This window comes from Nyctibius grandis, chromosome 3 (genome assembly GCF_013368605.1).
Source record: "Nyctibius grandis isolate bNycGra1 chromosome 3, bNycGra1.pri, whole genome shotgun sequence".
Classification (NCBI taxonomy): Eukaryota; Metazoa; Chordata; class Aves; order Nyctibiiformes; family Nyctibiidae; genus Nyctibius; species Nyctibius grandis.
The window spans coordinates 56,565,727-56,589,513 of NC_090660.1; the positions used below are offsets into that span (position 1 = coordinate 56,565,727).

The window sequence follows — 23,787 nt, forward strand, 5'->3', positions numbered from 1 at the left end:
GATTGTTGATTTGGCTACAGACATAAGTCTTCAGAAGCAGTTGGCAGCAATAGTGAATCACCTTCCGCTTGTCTGCATCTCAATTTCAGTATTAAATTAGCTGTGTATTAACAGTGTCCAAGATGATCTAATGTGCAGGTGATATATATATATATATATATATTGTTTTGGACTTGTTGTGATGAAAGAGAGAGCATCAAAGGATAATTTAAAATATGCTTTGTGGTTTTCACATTTTAAGGTAAATATATTGAAGAAACTGGTAACAAAACTTTTTAGCAATATGTGCCATAGCCCAGCAGAGCTCACCAGGGGAAGTTATTTTGTTCTTTGTATGACCTGAAAGGTCTTCCCCAATGAAGCTGGAGCTATTACTGCTTCTTCAGCTGTTTGTGTCTTGTGAGAACAACAGTTTTATTTTCTAGGCTTCCCCTTGTTTCAGTTATATATGATACAAAAGAAATCAGTCCTTTTTTTTTCCTCTCTTTTCCCGTCTTTTTTTTTTTTACGTACTTCTAAATGTAAGGATTTTGTCTCCAATTCAGAAAATCACTTAAGCAGACACTTGGTCCATGCCAGTGCAAGATAACACTGTAATATATGCTTAGTTTTGAGTTGTGATAAAAGTTAGATGTTTAAGTGCATTTCCAGATAGGTGTGCTTTCCTGTCCTGGAAAGAGGAGAACGTATTCATTATTAACATGTGGTTGAGAAACATAGAACCATAGAATGGTTTGGGTTGGAAGAGACCTTAAAGATCATCTAGTTCCAACCCCCTGCCACAGGCAGGGACACCTTCCAGTAGGCCAGGTTGCTCAAAGCCCCATCCAACCTGGCCTTGAACACTGCCAGGGAGGCGGCATCCACAACTTCTCTGAGCAACCTGTTCCAGTGTCTCACCCCCTCACAGTAAATAATTTCTTCCTAATATATAATCTAAATCTACCCTCTTTCAGTTTAAAGCCATTACCCTTTGTCTTATCACTATGTGCCTTGCAAAAAGCCCCTCTCCCCCTTTCCTGTAGTCCCCCTTTAGGTACTGGAAGGCTGCTATAAGGTCTCCCCAGAGCCTTCTCTTCTCCAGGCTGAACAGCCCCAACTCAGTCTGTCTTCATAGGAGAGGTGCTCCAGCCCTCTGATCATCTTCGTGGCCCTCCTCTGGACTTGTTTCAACAGCTCCATGTCCTTCTTATGTTGGGGGCCCCAGAGCTGGACACAGTACTCCAGGTGGGGTTTCTCGAGAGCAGAGTACAGGGGCAGAATCATCTCCCTCGACCTGCTGCCCACTCTGCTTTTGATGCAGCCCAGGATATGGTTGGCCTTCTGGGCTGCAAGCACACATTGCTGGCTCATGTTGAGCTTCTCATCAACCATCACCCCCAAGTCCTTCTCCTCAGGGCTGCTCTCAATCCATTCTCCACCCAGCCTATATTTATGCTTGGGATTGCCCCAACCCACATGCGGGACCTTGCACTTGGCCATGTTGAACTTCATGCAGTTCACACGAGCCCACTTCTCAAGCCAGTCAAGGTCCCTCTGGATGACATCCCTTCCCTCCGGCGTGTCAACCACACCACACAGCTTGGTGTTGTCGGTAAACTTCCTGAGGGCGCACTCAATTCCACTGTCCATGTCACCGACAAAGATGTTAAACAGCACTGGTCCAAATACCAACCTGAGGAATGCCACTCGTCACTGGTGTCCACTTGGACATTGAGCTGCTGATCACAACTCTTTGAGTGTGACCATCCAGCCAATTCCTTATCCATCAAGTGGTTCATCTGTCAAGTACATGTCCCTCCAATTTAGAGACAAGGATGTCATGCGGGACAGTGTCAAATGCTTTGCACAAGTCCAGGTAGATGACATCAGTTGCTCTTCCCCTATCCACCAGCTCTGTAACCCAGTCATAAAAGGCCACCAAATTTGTCAGGCACGATTTGTCCTTCGTGAAGCCATGTTGGCTGTCACCAATCATCTTGTTATTTTCCATCTGCCTTAGCATAGTTTGCAGGAAGATCTGCTCCATGGTCTTGTTGAGCACAGAGGTGAGACTGACTGGCCTATAGTTCCCCGGTTCTTCCTTTTTTCCCTTCTTGAAAATGGGGGTTACGTTTCCCCTTTTCCAGTCAGTGAGACTTCACCAGACTGCCACAACTTTTCAAAAATGATGGATAGCAGCTTAGCAACTTCATCTGCCAGTTGCCTCTGGACCCGTGGAGGCATCTCATCCGGCCCCATGGACTTGTGCACCTTTAGGTTCCTTAGATGGTCTTGAACCTGACTTCTCCTACAGTGGGCAGTTCTTCATTCTCCCAGTCCCTGCCTGTCTTCATTTAGCCCACACCCAAGGCTAAACAATAACAGTTTTTCCTCTCACCCACTGTCCCTTTCCCAGCTGAGGAAGGAAATTGGGAAAAAGAGGGAGACTCGTGGGTTAAAATTAAACAGATTTAATAAAATAAAGAAACCAATATAAATGCTAACACAAAACACACAGAAGTATACTTAGCTACAGGTTGCAGCAGGTTGTCCAGGAATAGCAATTGTGAGCAATAAGGAAAAAAGAGAGGCCAGAAGAGAGGAGAGCAAAAACAGACTCCCTTCTCCCCAGCAAGCCCTCCCTTTTATAGTGAACTTGATTGTTAATGTTACAGAATACACCTGTGGGCCAGCCTGGGTCAGCTGCCCTGCATTTAACTGCTAAGGGCCTTGATCACCATGGCTGGCCACAGACTGAAACAAAATCCCAATGAAACCAGGACACGGCCTCTGCCTTCTGTGACTTGGGTGGTGAGGCTTGAGCACTTGCAGGTGAAGACTGAGGTAAAGAAGTTGTTGAGTACCTCAGCCTTCTCCATATTCCAGGTAACCAGGTCTCCCATTTCCTTCCAGAGAGGGCCCACATTTTCCCTAGTCTTCCTTTTATCACTGACGTACCTATAGAAGCTTTTCTTGTTGCCTTTGATGTCCCTAACCAGCAGTGCTAAACATTTATAGATCACCAGTTACTTTACAGAGCTAAACAGCTAAAAGAATACTGCCTGCCACCACATTTATTGACAGATAACATGCATATTTTTAATATCAAAGTACTTAGCAATTCACCTCCATCCTCTGCCAGATAAATTCCAGCCAGACAATATATGTGCTCACATCACATGTCACCTTTGAAAACAGAAATCCTGATGCACCTTTAATTTTTCGGTGCATAACGTGGTTTTGTGCTCAGCAGTAGCTGGAGCTCTTCAGGCTCGTGTTTTGCACCACAGACCGGGGTTGGACAGCTGCAAACTGGTTGTTTTTGTTGGGGGGACATTCTTGTGTTCTGCTTGTTTGATATTTCTTTAGTGGTTTTTTTTCTCTGATGCATTTGTTTTCTTTCTTTGGAGAAAGTGGAACTTTCCTAGGGGAGGCGAACTTTTTGTTCTGGGCTGTGTGATGCATTTTAAATATTAATTTGATTCTGTTCAAGGACAAGGCAGCAGCGGCACTAAGAGACCCCAAGCTGCTGTGTGCCTTCTCCAGGGGAGTTTCGTCTGCTCCTTGGCATCCATGGAGTAGTAACATACCGCCATGATAATTCCCCACCTCCTTGGTGGGGGTTTTGTCTTGCGTAGTCACCGGGTTCTGCATGGTGTGGGTGGGGTCAGCCCCGGTGCTGCAGTCCTGCCTTTGGTTTCCCCTCGTGCCCCCTCTGCCTGCGAGGAGCCCCTCGTGCCCACACCAGGTTGCACATGGGGTAGTATCCCTACGCCATGCTTGCTTATCCTTTTGAGCCCTTCCAGGATTAGAGCAAAAAACCAACCAACCAACCAAAAAAAAACCTTCTTAACAACTTGTAGAAATCTAATTTTCACAGAAGATACTCTGGAAAAAGGTTTCCATTGATTTATTTTACTAATTTATATTTTTTTTTAATTTCAAACCATTCAGTCCCTCAACGTCTGTGAAGGTTAATAAAAATCCTGCTTCTACCCAGGGCCACATCTTGAAAGTTAGCATTATCCCTGCCTACTGCTGCTCCGAGGAGAAAGGGGTGGCAGACCTTCGCATGTTCTTGCTTTGACTCATAGCACTGTTTTAAAAATAATGTTTATTGTGTTTTCTAATTCAAATTGAAAAAAGGAAATATTTTCTTTGCAGAATTGGTTGGACCCTGCCAAGGAAATCAAGAAGCAGATCCGAAGTAAGTTTGTTATCATTTGTGTGTTTATTTCAGGGGGTCTGGAAAACTTTCATTCTGGTGTATCTGGACCCCCAAAATCTGCACAAAAATGTCTCTTCCTCCAAACTGCCATCAGTGTTTGTGAAGAGGTCAGAGCCCTGTGGTGCCAAGCAGGGATGCGAGACGCAGAGTAACTGACCGCTCTTGGGATGAAGGGCCCATCCCACTGGATTGTCCCCAGCACCAGGGGCTCAGCAGCCCCCTCTCCCCAGCCCCTCGCGCCAGCCCTGCTGCCCACAGGGTGAGGGGGCGGGCAGGACGGGGCCACGATCACCTTCTCGATGCCTTCCCCCAGGAGAGTGCGGTCCCGCCGGGGCAACAAAGCCTATTTCACAATCATCTTTTGCATCCTGTCCCGAGTCTCTGGCAAAGGAATTACCTGTGTCTTTTAGGTATTTTATCCCATAATGAGTGCAGGTGGTTGCTGAGGCTCATAACACATAAACTTGCATTGCTGAAAACAACTTGACATTTGCAGAAATGCAAAAACCTGAAGTTTGACATTAAGTCACGTAACCTTAGGGACTGGGCCATGTATATAAATTATATCTTTGTGTTATATGATATTTATATCATATCCAGGAACGCTACTCATGCCCCATACTGAAATACTTGCCTGATGCAAAGATAGCACTCTATCTAAAATATCTTTCCTTCCTGCATTTCAAAAGCTTGAACTTTGCTCCTAAAACGACCATTCAATTCACAGAGAACCAGTCAATTTTCTGCTTTACATGAATATTTTAAAAAGCTTCGTTGTTAAATTTAGACGGCTGCTACATTAGAAATTCAGAAACCTCTCGAAGGAAAACCTTTTCAAGACCACCAGGCACAAGATTTGACATGCCCTTTTTTTCCCCCCTCACTTTTTAAAATTAATGAAACATTTGTGTGTGTGACTTCTTTGGGCAGGAAAGCCTCAGAAGTTTTTTTCTTTGCACGTTTTGTAAATGATCTCTTCTAGCACTTGTGCTTTCACAAACAAATACATCTGGTAGTTCATATTTGTTCGCTCAGGCCTGGCAAATGAATCACTTCCCTCTCCAAGATTCAAAGAATTAATTTACACTAGCTGGAAAACTTCCCCACCTACTATGAGCAACCACACCTTTCCACCAGTAGTATTTTCATAAAAAGTAAGTGATCTGCAATAAAAAGTAATAAAAATCTGCCTTTTTTTAATCTCTTGAAAAGATGGATCTGGAGAGGAGGGTGCTGTAGACCTTCATGAGTCAGGTTACCCTGGTGGTCAATGCAAGTAAAGCAGCTCAGCTCCACACCACTGGTTTGAAATGCATTTAATATGTGCCCAAGCCATGAGATAGACAATGAAAGGTTGTGACAGCGAGAGATTAACCGGGGCAGAAGAGTCTCATCCTGGACTTGACGTGGGGGACAGTTGTATTTGCAGAAGATGACAGCAATAATTTGCTTGCTCTGTACAATTCACCCTAGAAGTTTGGAACAGGACAACGGTGGAAAAGTAGCACTATTACCCATGGCACTTTCCAAAACACATATATATAATCCTGCTAAATGATGGTTGAGTTGTACAACACTCAGATATCCGTGATTCCACTGCAGACCTCAGGGATTTCATCCCAGTGGTTGAGAAATGAGGCTGTCACCATGTGTGCGGCCCCTGGCTTGCACCCCATTAGTTATAACCTGCTAATTTCCACAGTGTTAGATTTTGTTTAAACCCCTGTAAGTGAGGGGTGAAGGCCTCTTGCTCTGGTATCTTAACCATCCATGCTATATAAAATCATAGAATCACAGAAATGTTTTGGTTGGAAAGGACCCTCAAGATCATCAAGTCCAACCATTAACCTAACACTACCAAGTCCACCACTAAACCATATCCCTAAGCACCACATTTACCCGTCTTTAAAATACCTCTAGGGATGGTGGCGCAACCACTTCCCTGGGCAGCCTGTTCCAATGCCTGATAACCCTTTCAGATTATAGGCTATATCATAGGTTTGATTTATTTTGTGTCTGCTAGGGGAACAGATTTTTGGGCCATGACCCCTTCCCTCTGTCATGGGGCCAGGTGTCACTCACAGGCTCTGCTCCCACCTCAGGGCCAGTCCACTCCTCAGTGGGACCATGCCCCGTCCTTGCTGCCAGCCAGTCTTTCTTGCACCAGCTTTTATGGCCCAAGAGAGTGGAAAAGTTCCTGAAATCAAGGAGCCCTAAAGTTTCTCCAAGAGCTGAAGTCCTGATGGTACATGCCAGAAGTCTTCTCGCACATTGAGCCTATTTTCTCAGTTGCGTGGATGACCAAAGTGGATGGGGCTTCGCACAGGATGAAGTTTCCTTGTCATCTCTAGATAAATACTCCCAAACACCCAATTAGGACAACCATACAGTATTTCCAGGCAAGCAGACCTGTCCAGCATATAAGCTATTTTACCAGAGAGTGCACCAGATGCACGTTCAAACCCATACTCTTTAGAAGGTACTTAGGCACAAGGTGCCCCTGGATTGAAGATCATGGTTTATAAGGAAGAGTCCTGTTTTTCACAGTGTTGATGAGCACTTCTTCATTACATGGCCAATACGGACTTCTCGAGAGAGATCTATTTGTTTATAATTAGATTTTTAATTTGGCATCAATGTGTTTCAGTAAACAGAAGTGTCATTGCTTTGGCTTTGTTTTCTTGACTACAGAAATACTGCAATTTATGTGGTGGAAGTACATATAAGAGGTATATCCCACAACAGAGGCCTCGGTGAAAAGTCCTATTCCTGGAAAACCACCGTAACAGTTTGTTAGCACCCTGTGGTTTGGGGTTTCTTACTGCTTTTTGTTTGTGTTCGAGGCATGTGCTAGTATAACCTGTCCCTTTTTTTTCAGAATAGCTTTTATATTTACATACTATGTTCAACTCTTTCATTTGTTTAGTCTTGATATTCTTTCTTTATAACATTTAAAGCTAACGCTCCAAAAAAAATGTCACAAACTGTGGTGATGCAAAGCAGTATCCATCCCATGGGTCAGCTAAACTTAACAAAATAACTAAGTAAGAATTCCCCGCTGTTATGTACAGTTTTTCAGCCATGCTCTCTGTGTTTCTTCTTGCAGCTTTGTCTGCACAATAATTTATATCTGCTGGAGACAGGAGCTATGTGCTGAGGCAGCACTCTGAGAGGATGCTCTGAGCTTGTTTGGGCAGCCAGACCCTCGGCACATCACCCCTCACATACTCTGGCTTGCAGTGTTTCCAGCACCTCCGTGTTTTGGGTTATTGGTTTTTAAAGCTTGTATAGGCTGTTTTCAGATGGTTAATTCCAGTAAACATTGTTTTTGGACTGAGGGTTTTTTTTCGTGTTAGTAATAAATTGCTGCTCCCTTAGGGTCCTCGCTTCAGTGGAAATCTTACTAAGTAAGAAAAGAGCTGTAAAATCTGATTTAATACTGTAATTGTGAGAGGGAAAAGTAGTATCTTCAGAACGATATATAGGAAAAAGACACTATATCCTGTTCTTATGAATTGCTTGGCTGTGGTATTTTTAAGTCTGCTGGTAATCGAACAGCATGAGCATCTCTGTTTGCACTTACAGTGTACTTTCAGTCAACCTGTGTTCTTTTCCAGGTGGTGCTTGGCAGTTTGCATTTAATGTGAAATTCTACCCTCCAGACCCTGCCCAGCTATCTGAAGATATTACCAGGTGTTTAAAACATTAAATACCTTTCTAGAAGGAACTTAAAAGCTGTTCGTAGTAGTGCTTACGCTCTAATTATCCAAGAAAAGGAATGTTTTGTATTCCCATTGGCTTCCTTTCTCTCGTTAGCTTATGGAAAATATGTGATGCTTTGGCAGAAAAGACATTGTGAACAGTGTCTGTCCTCTGAGCTAAGACAACTTTTTCTTTTTTATAATTTAACCCCAAACCCAAGCTTTTCCAATATACATGTTCCTGAGAGTTGATTTTACTTTTCACAAAGATGCCTGATGCCCAGTTTTGCCAGTGGTAACAAGTTATTATTGTCAGTAAGGTTGTAACTATGAAAGGAAAGAAGTGAAATGAGAATAGGCATGTGTGTAAATTTTGTATGTCTTTTGACAAGGTAAGCAGTTGATGTGCATGGTACAAGGAATACAATGGTAGTGAATGGCTGCTCCCTGCTATCCAGCTCAGTCAGCTCTGCAATCTGCAGCTCTGATCTCTAGTTTTGTATACAGATTGCAAGCACAACCGAAAAAAAAACACCTCTTTTGGTTTTCTCCTTGGTATAAGGCAGGAAAACCTTGGAGCCATGACAAGTTTTACGCCATCGGCAAACCATTCCTTAGCCTGTTCTAACATTTTGTGACCTGTGGATGTTACTAACCTTCATTGCTTTGTGGACTACTTGTTGCTTTTAAGGTAGCATGAAGCCTTTGGCTTAGATCAGACTTCCCTGTGCTAGGCTTTGTGCAGAAAGACAGCGTGCCAAGAATTTGCACTTCAACAGAGGTCTTCCAAAAGAAAGGATTGCTTTTTTCCTCTTGTCGCCCTCAAATCTCCCCTGGGAATTCTGTACCTTCACCACCAAGCCAACGCATTTCACTTTTTTTCTCTTTTCTTCTATCTGGTGATCCCTTGCATGGCTTATCGCCGTGGTTTTAGCAGCATTTGCTGTTTACATGTTTTTTTGAGAAAGCTCAACAGTTTGCTTATGTTTTTTGAACAGCTTGGAGTTCAGCTACTGTTTAATGAACAGTATTTGAGGTTTTAAATTATTTTTTCTCCTTAAAGAAAAGAATTATCAGGTAGCTGCGTATCTTAGTGGTGTATGATAGAAACCTGGTATGTTTAATGGGTAATTCTCCATCTAGGCCACTAAACAAAGTCATAACCTATTTTACTAAGAAATGTCCATGCTGCTTTATAAAGATAAATTAGGCTTTGCTACCCATAAGTTAGGCAAGAGGGGTTTTTTTAAATTATTATTATTATTATTATTATTATTATTATTATTGTCAACTCTTGAAAAACCTTGGGCTTGAGAGTTGTCCACAAATTAGCAGAGGAACTGAGCCTTCCTGCTGGTCTTTGGGCAGCGCTCCTTTGAGGGCACCAGTGGAGGAGCACTTTGTGAGCCATCTCGATGCTCCCTTGCAGGTACTACCTCTGCTTGCAGCTGAGAGATGACATCGTGTCGGGTCGGCTGCCCTGCTCATTTGTCACACTGGCCCTGCTAGGCTCCTACACCGTGCAGTCGGAGCTCGGCGACTACGACCCCGACGAGTACGGCAGCGACTATGTCAGCGAGTTTCGCTTTGCACCGAATCATACTAAAGAGCTGGAGGATAAAGTGATCGAGCTGCACAAGAGCCACAGGTAGGCAGAAGGCGTCAGTGTGGGCTGTAGCCTGCCTTCAGGTACTGTCCTAGTGCATCAGGAAATGTTAAGACCTGCTGCAGTATACCTAACAACAATATTTTTTGACAAGACTCCTCTCCTCCTCCGTCTTTGGTTAGAGAAGAGCTTTGCAGCATGAAAGATAACAGGGTCTGCACCAGAGCTTTGGCTCTGGTAGATACCCAGACATCTAAGGGGGATGGCTGTAGTTCTGACAGGCTGAAAGTGTTTTCCAGGTGCTGGATTTTATTTTGATCTCTGTTTCCTTAACACTGATGCTAGAATTGGTTGCTTTTCCTCAGGGGGATGACACCTGCAGAGGCTGAGATGCATTTCCTGGAGAATGCCAAAAAACTATCAATGTATGGAGTAGATCTCCATCATGCCAAGGTATGGGCTATAGTTCTTTCACTGGTCATCTTTCTCCTATGGCATAGAACTTGAATCTGCATGGACTCCGTGATTTATTCTTTCTTGTTTTTAAAATGGGCATTTTGTCGGATAAATCGTGTGTCAACATGAGGAAAGGTGACTTATGGGGTAAGCATAAATATATCTTGTAACTGTAACATAACCTAGCCTATACATTCAAAGATGTTGCACATCAACCTTTCATGTTGAATAAACAACCAAAACATTTGGGAAAACACTGAATGGATGGAGTAATGAGGAAGTATATTACAAGCTGTCCAGAGAGTGATCAATTGTCATTTCATTCAGCTACATTTTCCAGTTTAATAAGTCCAACTATGGTATCTTAACTAGGTAAGCAGATAATTTCTAACACTGCAGAGAACTTTCAAGCAATTATTTAGCTGTGCTGGACACCTAATCAGATTGATAGTAATGGGGAGACGGCAGCTTGTCTCTCTTCTGAAGTGTGGTCCTTGCAATTGACTGGAAGGGCGGCAGTTCTGCTGGAAACATTCTCCCATGATGAAGTAGTTTCTCTAATCATTGACAGGTTAATTTATGAATAAAACATGGTCATTCTTATTGTGGCTTGGGAGAGCCTTGTGTTGGTTGTCTGTTTTTTGTTTTGTTTTGTTTTTTTTCCAAATAAATAATTACTATTTTTTTCTTCTTCACTCTTCAAGGTAAGGCTAATGGATTTTAACATCTTTGAGGTTAGCAAGCATCCTTGGGAAATAAGTGCTGAACAAAGAATCCTGAGCTGTGGAGGGTGCTGCATTTTCTATAAAGATCAAATTATTGTGAGCCTGGTTTTATGCTGCAGCAGTTCCTTTCAAGAACTGAGATAAATTTGCAGCTCAGATCTTGAAAGGGCCTGCAGCCGTGTCCCTGGGGCATTTTGTAGGAGCTGTGCATGTGTGTTACAGAATTCAAGGCAATCTTTTGTGTTCTGTTAATTGCCTTCACTGAAAATGAAAAAATCTGGGTATGGCTCAATGGGCAGCACTTTACCAGGAGCTGCGTTCCCTGTGTCTTGCAGTTAGGCACAAAATCTTGAGGCACATTTGGAGCGGAGGTAGAAACGGATTGATGAATGTCACTCAGTAGCTTTTTTTCAACATCCTTTTTCCAACACAAAGAAATCTGCAAAACAGCAACAAAGTGAGTTCCTGTTCTAAATATGTTAGAGGCTTCGCTACTGAAAATTTAACATAGCGTAGCATTGGACCTAAGTATTGTTTTCAGAATATTGGAGAAAGGCTGTGAAATTTAAGATAGGATATCCTGAGATAACCATTTTATTTTTTTTTCCAAAAAATATTAGTATCCAGTTTTACTCTTCTGGTTTTCATGTGGAAAGAGTCAGAGCAAGAGATGTTGGTAGACAAGCCGATCTCTCTCTAAAGTGATATTCTTAATTTAAAAAGCTGCAGTGCTAACCCAATTGGGTCTGTCTGTGGGTTAAGAAACCCGACAGTAATCTTGGAAACGGAGCTGAAGGTAGGAAAAGTAGACTCTGTGTGAGAAGTGATGTTTAGATTTAATTAGATCTGCCAGTGAGATCTGATGGTATCAGGCTAGGGGACAAGTCTTTCTGTGGATGCCTTTTTGAAGTCATGCCACGGCAGATGTCTCTATGTAAATGTCAATTCATTAAGGCTGTGCCAGTATTTTAGGTATTCAACAGATGCTGGACTCACCAGCTGCTGGTAAAACTAGTTCTCAATTATCCAACACAAGGCTATGATAAAAAATGTGTTCAAATAGGCAGATTTGTCCTCTGGGCTGTCACCGCTCTGATAAAGGCCCCATTCGTATGCAGAGCTGCAGGGATGTGCAGCTCAGCCTCTCATGTGTCAGACATTACAGCTAACAGTTTTCTGTTCCATGCAGCCACATCACTCCTGAAAAAAGCCAAATTCTTTTATTCAGGTTTCATTTTACTCCAGTAGTATCAGATTGAAAAGCAGTCTCTGACACTGACAAGTAACAGAATGGACTTAGATCTGCTGCAAAGGTGGGGATGAGGGAAGAAGGTATTTCTCAACAAGTTTTTGACAAAGTATATCAGAAGGAGCCCCTTGCACCTGCAGCTATGTGCCATATGTGAGCACGCGTGCATTTCAGGCATTTGCCAGGCAGTGAGATTACTGTCAATGAGACCTTATATTTTAGAATGTATTCACTGTATTTAAACGTTACTCTCTGCTTAGGAAACTGAAATTGAAGTCCATTGAAAAAATTAGCTTTGTCTCTTCTGTAGTACCTGACAATGATATCACACAAGAGCTTTATTTAGAAGAAAATCTACCTTTAAGGGGTCTTACCATCATTGTTGGAACATAGATCCTCTGTTGGTGTGTTTTCTAACACTGAAGTGACTTTGTGGCTCTAATTTGATGTTATGTCTCTGATTTTAAAACAATTTTTTTCATATTTCAAGCTGTGCCATAGCCTTTTCATCATGACTGACCATGCATGCCTTTGTGTTCATCTTAAAATGTAATCAGATTTTCACTGTGTGCCTAAAAGATGGCTTGTCAGGAAAAACAGAGGAAAACAATGATTTCATTTCATGATTATCATAGGGTGACATCTTCATAGCCTCTGTTGTCAGACTTTTGTAACTTTAAGTTATTTTAAAATAATTACCGAAGATCTCTGTGCTTTAAGGTGGATCCTTCTTTTCTCCAGCAGTATTAGTTAGTACTTAGCTAAATGAAACAACCAGAATTATACAGTCTAGAGGTGATAGCAAACAGTGAAGATTGGTTTTAGACTATTTGAAGGCTTCTAAAGGAAAGAGAAGTGTAATTTCTTACTTAAAAAATACGTATTTATAGGTATATTCCGATAAGATTGTGGCCAAATCTTTTATAGTGCTAATGTGTCTGACCTACAGCTTCCCTGTCAAAAATGGGTTATAGCACAGGCACAAGTCACATACTTCTAAAAGAATCTTTCTGGTCCAAGTGCCCAACTTTCTGCCCACTGATCATTTCAAAGTAAAAATATTGAGCATAGGCACAACAGCGTTTAAGAGTCTGGCAAACCAACTAAAGCCAAGATGAGCAAACTACAGAAGAAGAATCTGTCTAAGGATTCACAAGGCTTAGTTGTAGAGATGAGTGATGCTGGGAGAAGTAGATTTGTATGCTGTCCTACTTACTTTCAATCTGGTATTTATGCTAATAACACTTTTTTTATTCTAATAAAATCTTGCTATATGGTTAATATTCTTTTAATAACATTTAAAATTTCCCCCCTCCTTTTGGAGCCTTTCTAAAATATAAGGAAACATTCGCAACACTCGGTTTCTCTCACCCTGCCTAACCTTACTATTACTTGCATGAATGCAGTCAATGAGTAGGGTAGCTCTCAGAAATCAGGTCACTACAGCTGATGCATTAAAAAGACGTAGCTTGGACAGAAACACAGTATACAAGAATCTGTAGTGCTGTGGGATGTAAGGAGAGAAATATTCAACAAAGTGCACTGCTTGCTTTTCCAGGATTCTGAAGGAGTGGAAATCATGCTAGGAGTTTGTGCAAGCGGTCTCTTAATATATCGAGACAGACTCAGAATAAATAGATTTGCCTGGCCAAAGGTTCTGAAAATTTCCTACAAGAGAAACAACTTCTACATCAAAATCCGACCAGGGGAGGTAAGGGCATCCTGACACTCCTTAGTGAGTGAACTTTTTCAAAAAAACCTGTGTTCTCATTGATTTATTGATTTTTCGTGTCTTACAAGCCTTTAACTTTCCTCTTCATTTATATTTTTTAATTTGTGCTGATTTGCTTAGGAAAGATTAGGTAAATACTTTATTTAAAATACAGGTGTTTTTCTGTTTACATCCATGAACTGACATGAAGAATAAATATGGCCATCTGCATGTAAAAAGCTCATCTGTATTATGAATACTTTGGGAAATTAAGTAACATATTGCTTATTCATGGAGTGCTCCTCAACCACTGTCATGTTGTATATTAAATTAGTGTCTATTCATCTTACCCACTAAGAGCTGTAGACAGGCCATACCAAATTTTGTAAGTGCATCACACTAGTAAATTTGGAGTCTGAACAGAAATCTGGAGACTGACAAAAATGGATTCAAGCATCCATTGTTCAGCATTTTTGGGCCCTCCCAGGCCCACAGGAGCCCATGTTCTGGCTGTGGAGAAGGTGATGTGCAGTCTCATACAGCGAGTGCCCTCTTGTGGCTCAGCCAGATGCATAGCAAATGCCTACCTCAGGGGCTGAGTGTGCACCGACACAGAAGTAGGATGATAACTCTTAGCAAAAATCCCAGGAGATGTTCAGGATCATCAGAGACAAAGGAGTGTCTCCATTTTAAGTGCTGGTACAATAATCGGACTGTGATAGATGAAAAACGCGTATCTATTTTAGAGGGTGGAGCTGTGTAACAGGACAGAAATCACCTGCATGAGGACTGGCATTTGTCCCTTAGTGCAATATGGCAATTGGGAGTTCCGAGCCAATGTCTCCAGTACTGGCTTCATGAGTGACCTGGGAAATTTGCTGGGGCCCCCCACTGGTCCCAAGGCCTGAGCCTTTTTTAGAGTCCTAAGCCAAAATCTACAAACCTGCATCTTCTGCCTCTCAGCAGACACAGTTTTAGTAACCAGCTTCCCAGTCTTGAGTTTGATTTAAAAAAAAAAACAAAATGAAACAAAAACCCAATAGCCACTGATGTTCCCAGTGCCTGCACTGAAGCTCTCCACCACTGAAACCCTGCTGAGCTCTGCTGGTCTTGGTACGTAGCGTCTTGTGACCAGGTCGTAGTTCCTTATGCAAAATAATCAATGCAGTCTCTTTCCAAATCACATTTGATGATAATGTGATTCACCATCCCATGTGTCACTTGTATCATCTTTATTGTTTTGCTGTTTCCTGCCTTGTTGCTCTCTGTCAGCTCCCCATAGGGATCCAGGCTTCTTTACAAGTGTCCTTCTGCCTACCTTTCCCTGGTCACAGCAACACTATTTCACCTACTCAGCTATCAGCCATCAACATGTTATAGTGGTTGCAGCTGACACAGCTTTTGCATCTGAAATATAAATCTGCAGCACAACCTAGAAAGGTCTCTTAGTATCCCCAGCCAACTCTTTCAATTACCTGTCTTTTCCTCATCTTCCCCAGGAGATAAATTAGCTAAAACCACTGTGATTTACTAAGTCTAGTTCTTTCACTGTAAATCTCCTTAATCTAAGGCTGTGTGAGACCAGATCAGTCCCTGGGGACTCTTGCTCCCCTCCAGGCTATTATCAGGCTTCCCACTGTTGTTTAAACTGGTGAAGTTAAAACCACAGGATTAAAACACTTAAATGATGTTTTTCTCAGAAGTCTCCCAAGTCTTAACTGATCTCTTTCTCACTAAAGGGCATAAAACATCACTGTCGCCATCAAAAACCTCTTACTCATTATCTGAGTTTCACCCCCAAAACAATCCTCAAAGGTTGCCTTTATCGCTCACAGCTTCCTTCCCAGACAGTAGTCTGTAGAATATATATATATATGTGGTTATATGCATGAGCATATACGTTCACCCTTGCAATGAGGCGACAGAGACAGAGGAAATGAAGATGAACCTGTGTACGCTGTCTAAAAGTAGGTGCGCAGCATCAAATACATACTTTTTCTTTTTTCCTACCTAGTTTGAGCAGTTTGAAAGCACTATTGGGTTTAAGTTGCCAAATCATCGTGCTGCAAAGCGCTTATGGAAAGTGTGTGTTGAGCACCATACATTTTTCAGGTATGTACATTTCTTTTCCTAAAGGTGTGATGTAAAATGCAACAGAAAAGACCAATTCTGTCAGCAGAGACAAAACCCTTCAAATAAATTGTCTTTTTGGTCACAAGATACCTCTGAGCAGACAAGGGAAGGTTATTGCTTCTTCAGAATTTGAAATGTTTCACCCAAATTATTCATACTATTTCAGATAGATACTGAATGTTTAAAATCACCATATGGTCCCAATTAATCATTTTGCTTTATCTGTGCCATGATATAATTAAAAAGACGAAGGACTTTGGCACTTCTGCACATACACTTGTATAGCGAGAACAACTTATATGGAAAGTTACTGGGGGATGTGGGTAAGAGTTTTAGAAAAAAAAAAAGGAGGTTTTTGTATAATTACCTATGAAGATACAGACAGTAGTTGGTGAATACACAATACATAGCTGTAATTTTTGTATTAGGAATTTTGCAGCTATGTTTTTGACATCTAAGAAGACCTGAGAAAAGTTTGGAATAGTGGAATGAATGCTGTAATTAATTTGTGCTTAGGTAGTCAGCAAGGAGATATTTAGCAATAGGAACCCAAAAGGGTGAGGTTTTCAATGGCGTGAAAGGGCATCCAGCACTTAAAAACCCCTCTCAAGATGTTTGGGAGGACTGAAGAATTTCTCTCCTTTCTTAAAACTATTGGTTCAGGCTGTCTGTATGTTCATAAGAAATGCAGTCTTAGTAGCAAAAGATCTGAAGAGAAACTGAGTGTGCTTTTTTTGGGTGTTTTCTGATTTTTAATGGAAAATCAATGACTAAAGCATAAACTCCATAGCAGGAGAATGGCTTCTTCAGCAAACTCCCATAGCCAAAATACAGAGGGTGGGAAGGCTCTAACCTGAAAAATGTCTGCATCCCTGTCAGTGAATACTGCCCTGCATTCACTGGAAATCTGTTCTGGCCCTGTCCTTAGCATAGCAGCACTGTCATAAACTTCAAGTATAAGAGATATTTCAGCCCTGATCAGAGTCCCTGATAGAAGGAACACCTTATTCTTAGTTTTGGTGATTAGAAAGTAATAAATCTGATTTTCAAGCAGTAAGGGACTGAGTGATTCTTGCCTGTTAGGCAGAACTCAGCTCTTGAAATGCATTAGCTAAGTGGTTTTGTATGAGGGACATTCTTTGATTCCCTTTTAGCCACAGACCTGTGAGGCACAGGTTACGATGAGAGTGACACCCAACAGTCATCTGTCCTCTGCAGAAATAGTGGACTGATTTTTGGAGGAGGGGGAGTAACAGGTGCACTGCTTGCTGTGTTTTAGGCTCCTGCTGCCAGAAGCACCTCCAAAGAAGTTCCTCACGCTGGGCTCCAAGTTTCGCTACAGTGGTCGGACGCAGGCCCAGACGAGAAGAGCCAGCGCCCTCATAGACCGTCCCGCACCTTACTTTGAGCGGTCTTCTAGTAAACGTTACACTATGTCTCGCAGCTTAGATGGGGGTAAGGTCCTCTTAATTGACTTTGTCAAAAGTTATCGTCAAGTGGTCATTGGTTTAGATTAGGTATAAACCTCTTGTCATCTCATCTCCTTGAGCTTCGGCTGAGTGGAGGCTGTGAGTACCTGCACGTTCACTGCAGGGGTAGGAGAGGATGCAGAGAAATACTGTGCTAAATGTACCACTGCAGTCCTTACCAAATGTTTGCCGGGACGAGGTCCTTGGGAGTCCATTCTTTGTGGAGCCTCTCTCCTTGGCCTCAGCACTTCTCTGCTTTGGGAAGGATGAGGCACCTGGACCTGCCAGCCTGGACCTGCTTGCCTGAGCAAGTCAGGCTTCAACACTTTTTCAGGATTTGCATGAGTAACTGTTTGGGTTTTGGTTTAATTTGGCTTTTTTTCCTATGTAGGTTTTTCATTTAAGTATATGTTACAATTCATAAATGAATTCTTTCCCTTGGTTGAGTAATAACACTTGCTTCCAATTACCTCGCGTCCTAGTTGGATGAGCGCGAACAGGCTTTTCCCATATATCGCTTTTGAAGGTGTGAGATGGAGAGTAACATACGCAGGTTAATAGTACGTCCTTCCTCCTCTCTTTCTCTGTGGTTCGTGGAGGTCACGGTTCTGCTGCTCCCTTAGGTTAGACCAGTGTGTGATTCAGAGTCTCATCTACTTCATCAGCTGTTACTGTTTTCAGCTATTGAGTAAAAAGAGGTTGTAGTTTATTTTTGTAGAAAAAAATAGCGAGACTAAATTTAGAATCATTACAGTTTTAAAAAAAAAAAGAGGTGATTTCTCCTGCAGAATATTACAAACAAATTGCAGTGAATATAGGTGATGGTGGGAAGGGGGAGCAGCTTTGATTTAAAAGTACTAGTGACAAGCCTTCTTTTCTCCCCCTAAAGGTGCTGCTTGTCATTAATTATTTTAGAATCTTCTAATTTTGATGTGCTTCTTGCTCGTTACCAGGCAACTGGTGACCTGATTGCTGTGCATGTGTCTCAAAACAGAAATTATCCTTCAGCATTATTTTGTTTGTAACATCTAACCAAGATGTCTCCCTCTACTCCCTTCGCTTTTGCCTGCCTCCTAAGCTCATTCCCGAGAGACAAGATATCTGAAACGCTTTCCCCCAGCATTTGTTAGACTCTGCAAGGTTTTTATGATGTTAATTTGCATAAGTGCAAATGGGGAAAAGAGGTTTTTTTAATCAATGCTTATGATTTCTTCACTAATGTTGTTACTGTAACGGAAATGTGGCTGTAACATTCTGCATCGCGATTACACTGTGATACCAGCCCTGTCAGTTGTTACAGATGCAAGTAACTTTATAAATTTGAATAGTCCTATTGACTCAGAAATTAGTTACACAGTAGTCAAGAGCGGGGTCTGGGTATACTATTAATATTTTGATTACATTCTATCTGTAAATTTACTATTTATTTCAAAATCATTTATATATATTCATTTGATGAATTATCGAACGTTTACATCCTAAAATATTCTGATTTGGTCCACTGGATTGAATGCCATCACTTCCCAGAATATTTTAGGATAATGAGCTCACTTACGTGGCAGACTTTAATACTTGATAAGACAAAGATCCCATTTCGTGGTTCGCAGACGTTATGCCTGCGTTACATCAATATTGTCATTTCCTGTAATGCATCACGTTACTTACTGTGCATTTGATCTGCATTGTTACATTCTGACAGATTTCCAAAAAAAATCTCTTCCACCCCCATGGTTGATGTCATAGCTGGTCCGCCTTGTTTCCTGCCTGATAACAGTGGCAACGCATAGATTTTTTTCTGATGTTTTACTACAGTAGCACTTTTAATGGCTTGCTAACATTTAACAACTGTGTAATGCACACATTAGCTACAGCAATGTGTGTATACACATCCATAATATATGTTTTTATGCATATAAAAGCTGCAAGCTTTATTTCAAGTTTATTTAAATGTATGCACATGCTCCTGGTTTCCTGAAACATGACATAGTTGTGTTTTCAGCAATATCACAAATGTTTTACTAACCCAGCTTTTTAATTTTATGCAGCTTCTCAGCAAAAGCTATTTCAGACTTTCCCTCTTTAAATATTTGCTTTTAGCATCAGTGAATGAAAACCATGAAATGTACATGAAGGATTCTGTGTCTGCTGCAGAGGTTGGTACTGGCCAGTACGCCACAACAAAGGGCATCTCTCAGACCAATTTGATAACCACTGTGACTCCAGAGAAAAAGGCAGAAGAAGAGAAAGATGATGAAGAGGGCAAAAAGCAAAGAGCGGAGGAAGTCACCCCCGTTTCAGCAGTACGCCATGACACCAAGGTAGAGTTTTGAGGTTTTTGTATTAAACTGACCTGTCTGGAGAGTGCTTGGAAAAATGCAGAATTGTTAGGGAGGGAGGAGATACCTAGTTCCGTGAGAGGAAACTAAACTATACACGGTTGTACGTACGTGTATATACGTGTCTTGAATCAATATTTTTATAGTCCCTTTGCATTTCAAATGATGTTGTAAAAGTCAGTTCCTGCCTCAAACAGTTTTTTGAAATCCGTTTAACAGTCAGCGCAGTGTTTTTCACATAGCATTCAAGAGCTCCTTAGGAAATACCCAAAAGTAGCCTAGCAGTGCATATTTTGCTCCTTTGGTCTTCAGGCCTATTTTGACTTCAGTATTGGCGTCATTTTTTTTTTTTTTTATAAAGTAGTTCTGTGTTCTCGTACGTAGCTCTGTGCTTTAAACTATTGTATTTTTCTTTTTTGCTTCTTGACATTCTGTTTCCTTGCACGTATTTCAAAGAGCTTTTTTCTCTATTAACTTTTGGGTATTAATATACTACTATAAGCTTTGTTTCCTGGCTTACAAAAACATTTGCTTCCCTCATTTGAAGTTTTGCATTGAAGAAAACTGTTTTTGTTGACAATTCTCTGTTCAGTTGTTAAATTTGATTCATCCCTCACCATCTCCAATCCCACCACCATCGCATACATGTACACGCATGACTCTGCATTATATCTACTGAGTTATTAAGACGGGGTAAATCAAACAGGGACAGAGAAGATACTGAATTTTGGAGCTTGACAGTGAAGAGAAATAATGTAGAATTAGAAAAGATCAGTTGTAAAATGTTCTCTTTCTTTTACGTTGAGGAAAAGAAAACAGAATATGAAATACTGAATTTAGGGTACCATTCAAAAAGTGTACTGTGGAATGCACTTGCTAAACAAGTAAGATTTACCCTCTTCATTTATGAGGAAAAACCTTGATGTAACACCAACAACACTGTCATGCATGCAAATGTTAGAACCTGGACTTCTAGCCTTATCATATAAGGCCATAATGAGCTACATAGCTAAAGGATCAAGTTCTCAAAAAGAGCTGCAATTAAGGTACCAAAAATCAGAAACAAATTGAAATACTGAAAATTGCAGATGAGAAAAGATTTTCTTTTGAAAGTGTGGACTGTAATTGTAGCATTAAAAAAATAATTTCTGTAAAATTTAACTGGGGTCTTCTTGAAACTCCATTAATTTTCTGCGTGGAGAAACATTGATGAAAATGAAATATGCAGAAAATAACCAATAGAAACTTAATTCTGTTCCAAGTGTTTGTTAATTTAGGTCAATGGAGAGATCAGCTACATTTCAAAGATCATGTGTTCCTTATATATGGCTGGAAATAGTCAAAGATATTTTTAGGAGAATATTTTGATGGTACCTAAACATGCACAGAGGAATGATTTTTAGCTGCGCCCCCCCTGCCCCAACAGGTGGATTCTATTTAAACCACTTGCTAATAGAGCTTCAGTTCTGTAAGCCTATAGAGATCTCAGTTCTGCTTCTACTGGACCTGCTAACACTTCCATCATTCATTATAAAGAGAATAGGGTCACAAGAAACACAGGACAAATTTGAAATCAAATTCATATTTAAGGGTATATAAATTTCATAGGTAGGTTTTCAACTTCTCCACTAAGACATTTTTCCTTTGTTTTATCCATCTGTATTTAAGTACCAGAAGTTATTCTAAATATTAACACTGCAAAGATGTCAATAAGTGAATAGTCTGTATTTGCAAAGAATAAATTTACTTTGGCTTTTTTGCCTTTACAATATAAAGAGAAGTTCTGTGTATTTAGCTCACATAAAGTCCTGTGAGCCCATCAGCATTAAATTTTGACTTGAGCTTACTATGTTAAGCCCATAAAAAAGACATTCATAAGCAGTTTGAAGTTAGGCTTGGTTTTGGTTGCTTAGTTTGGGAATACAGATTGCCTGAACTGATAGATTGTTTTTTTAACTGTTCTGATTAAAGAAGAGAGAGAAGCAAAATATTAAGGGGAGAAGAAGGAGCTCTTCTGTGTAAATATTGGGTTTAAATCCCATTCCTTCTGTTAATCTACCTGGTAAAGATTAGGCTTAGTAACTAGCATTCATGCAATCTGTGTCTCAGTCCCGCTTATTGACTCAGATTTGGCAGCAGCTTGTACAGGCAAATGCTGTTTTAGCTTTGAAGTCATTCTGCTCTGGGGAGCTGGGAGTGTCAGTGAAGTGCCTTTTACAGCTCCTCGGGGAGATGTGTGGTGGATGGAGCACTTAGGGTTTGGCCCGCATGCCACTTTAGCTAGGTGCACCTGGTTGACTTTGGCCAAAACATCTCCGATCAATCAGCATCGTGACAGGTCTGTTGTACTGGGGTATTTTGGTGGCAATGGCTGTTGTTGTCCTTCTAAAGAGCAGTCGTGGCTGCCCGTAGGGAGCATGTTAGGTGACGGTCACACCTCCTGCTGAATCACCTCCCTCCTCCTACCGATTTTTTGTCCTCCAATGACCTTTAAGACTGGTTGAATGCCCTACAAGCAGCGTATCAAAGCAAATCCTGCTTGTTGGTAGCCAGTATTCTTTGCATTGTGGTAAAATTTGTAGCAAAAGTGTTGGGTACATTTTTACCTCTTCGCTATGGGTAAAGAGTCACTTTTTGACTATGAGGAGATGAAGCTGTGTGGGGCACGGACCTCCCTGTGGTCAGCTGCACTTCAGATCCCCAACAAGAGAGCACAGGGTCTGCCTAGCCAAAACTCTCGGCTCCCTTCTTTCAACATGCTGCGAAAGTGGTGGGATGCAGTGTAGTGGGGGGCAGCAGGGTCCATGGCCAGGAGGGGGCCAGCCCCCGGCACCGCCTGCTCTGGCTCGCAGCGAGCAGAGGTGAGGGCAGGGCTGTGTGGATGCCTGGTGGAGACTAGCCTGGGCAGTGATGGGAGCTAGTATAGAATTTCGGGCACATAGAGTTTTAAAATCCTTAGGGTTTTAATTATTGCTGCTGAGGTTGTCCAAGGCATAGATTGGAAGCATCTGGCCCCCACTGGGTCTCCTCCTGACTGCGGGAGGGCTGTCACAAGCAGTGTTGGTATTAGAAATACGTTCCCTCATTTCTTTGTTGCTCTCCATGTACTTCGTGTTTGAAAGCTCCTTATGATCTGAAGCCAGTCTTAACAGTAAGTGGAAATTGGTAGCACCTGAAACTCCACATATGGCCGTGAAGGTTTTTATGTAAATCCTGTGCTGCAGATGACTAGACAAATGCTGAATCAAGAAGTTGCCTTTTGTAAGCTGTAACCCTGATACACCAATACCTGTGGTGTGTGGCATGGGAACACACACCATTTAACTCAGTGGAAAGCTGTAGTGTTAAAATGCTGTTTATAATTTTATATATCTCTCTCTATATATTATTTATCATCACGGAAGAAAATTAACTAATTACAGTTTTCTTTTTGTCCTTTTGCTTTTGCGCCTTGTTTGCTGCACTTCCTCTGTCACCAGCCATCTTTGCTTGACACTGACTCCCGCCACCCCTCGCCACCCTCGCAGCCTGGCCCCCATGCATCTTCAGCAAAGCTTCGCAGGAGATGCAAGGAGAGCGCTCGAACGAAGTTGTTAAGTTGTGAGGCGCCCCAAGAGAGCGCTCCAAAGCACGGCGAGTCGGAGCCGGACTCTGACAGAAAGGGGCGAGTTTGCTCCGCCGAGCAAGATGTGGCTTTTGGCTATAAGCAAAAAGCTGGCAAAGGCGGAACGCTGTTTTCCTTCTCCTTGCAACTTCCAGAGTCATTTCCTTCCCTCCTGGATGACGACGGCTACTTGTCGCTCCCTAACCTCTCCGAAACCAACCTCCTGCCTGCCAGCGTGCAGCACTACCTCCCCATCCGCTCCCCCTCCCTGGTGCCTTGCTTCCTCTTCATTTTTTTCTTTCTGCTCTCTGCCTCTTTCTCAGTGCCATACGCCCTCACTCTCTCCTTTCCTCTGGCTATGTGCCTCTGCTACCTGGAGCCCAAGGCGGCCTCCTTGAGTGCCTCACTTACCAATGACCTGAGTGACAGTTCAGAGGAAGAGGTGTGTACCTCGGCATTGAACACACTCTTTTTTCGTGTTCAGTGCTTCAGTCCTAACCAGTGGTAGATTGCTGCAATAGTGGTCCTACTTTCAGAGCCTCATTTCTGTCTGTGCTGATATGTTAGAAGGGGTGTTTTTGGTGGGT

At 41.8% G+C, this 23,787-nt stretch overlaps 1 protein-coding gene across 3 annotated transcripts in view; it reads left to right on the plus strand.

Annotated features, from left to right (window-relative positions):
* The window catches only part of EPB41L3 (erythrocyte membrane protein band 4.1 like 3), a 68,403-nt gene that overhangs the window by 25,857 nt on the left and 18,759 nt on the right, over positions 1–23,787 (plus strand). For 2 of the 3 annotated variants that reach the window (XM_068396406.1, XM_068396407.1), the window contains exons 4-11: positions 4,147–4,189; positions 7,828–7,903; positions 9,341–9,559; positions 9,883–9,970; positions 13,506–13,658; positions 15,673–15,770; positions 17,071–17,246; positions 19,412–19,578. In XM_068396406.1, the coding sequence (XP_068252507.1) occupies positions 4,147–4,189; positions 7,828–7,903; positions 9,341–9,559; positions 9,883–9,970; positions 13,506–13,658; positions 15,673–15,770; positions 17,071–17,246; positions 19,412–19,578 (1,020 nt within the window). Of the gene's footprint in view, positions 1–4,146; positions 4,190–7,827; positions 7,904–9,340; positions 9,560–9,882; positions 9,971–13,505; positions 13,659–15,672; positions 15,771–17,070; positions 17,247–19,357; positions 19,579–23,075; positions 23,643–23,787 lie in introns of all 3 variants that reach the window. The other variant, XM_068396405.1, reaches the window with a different exon arrangement.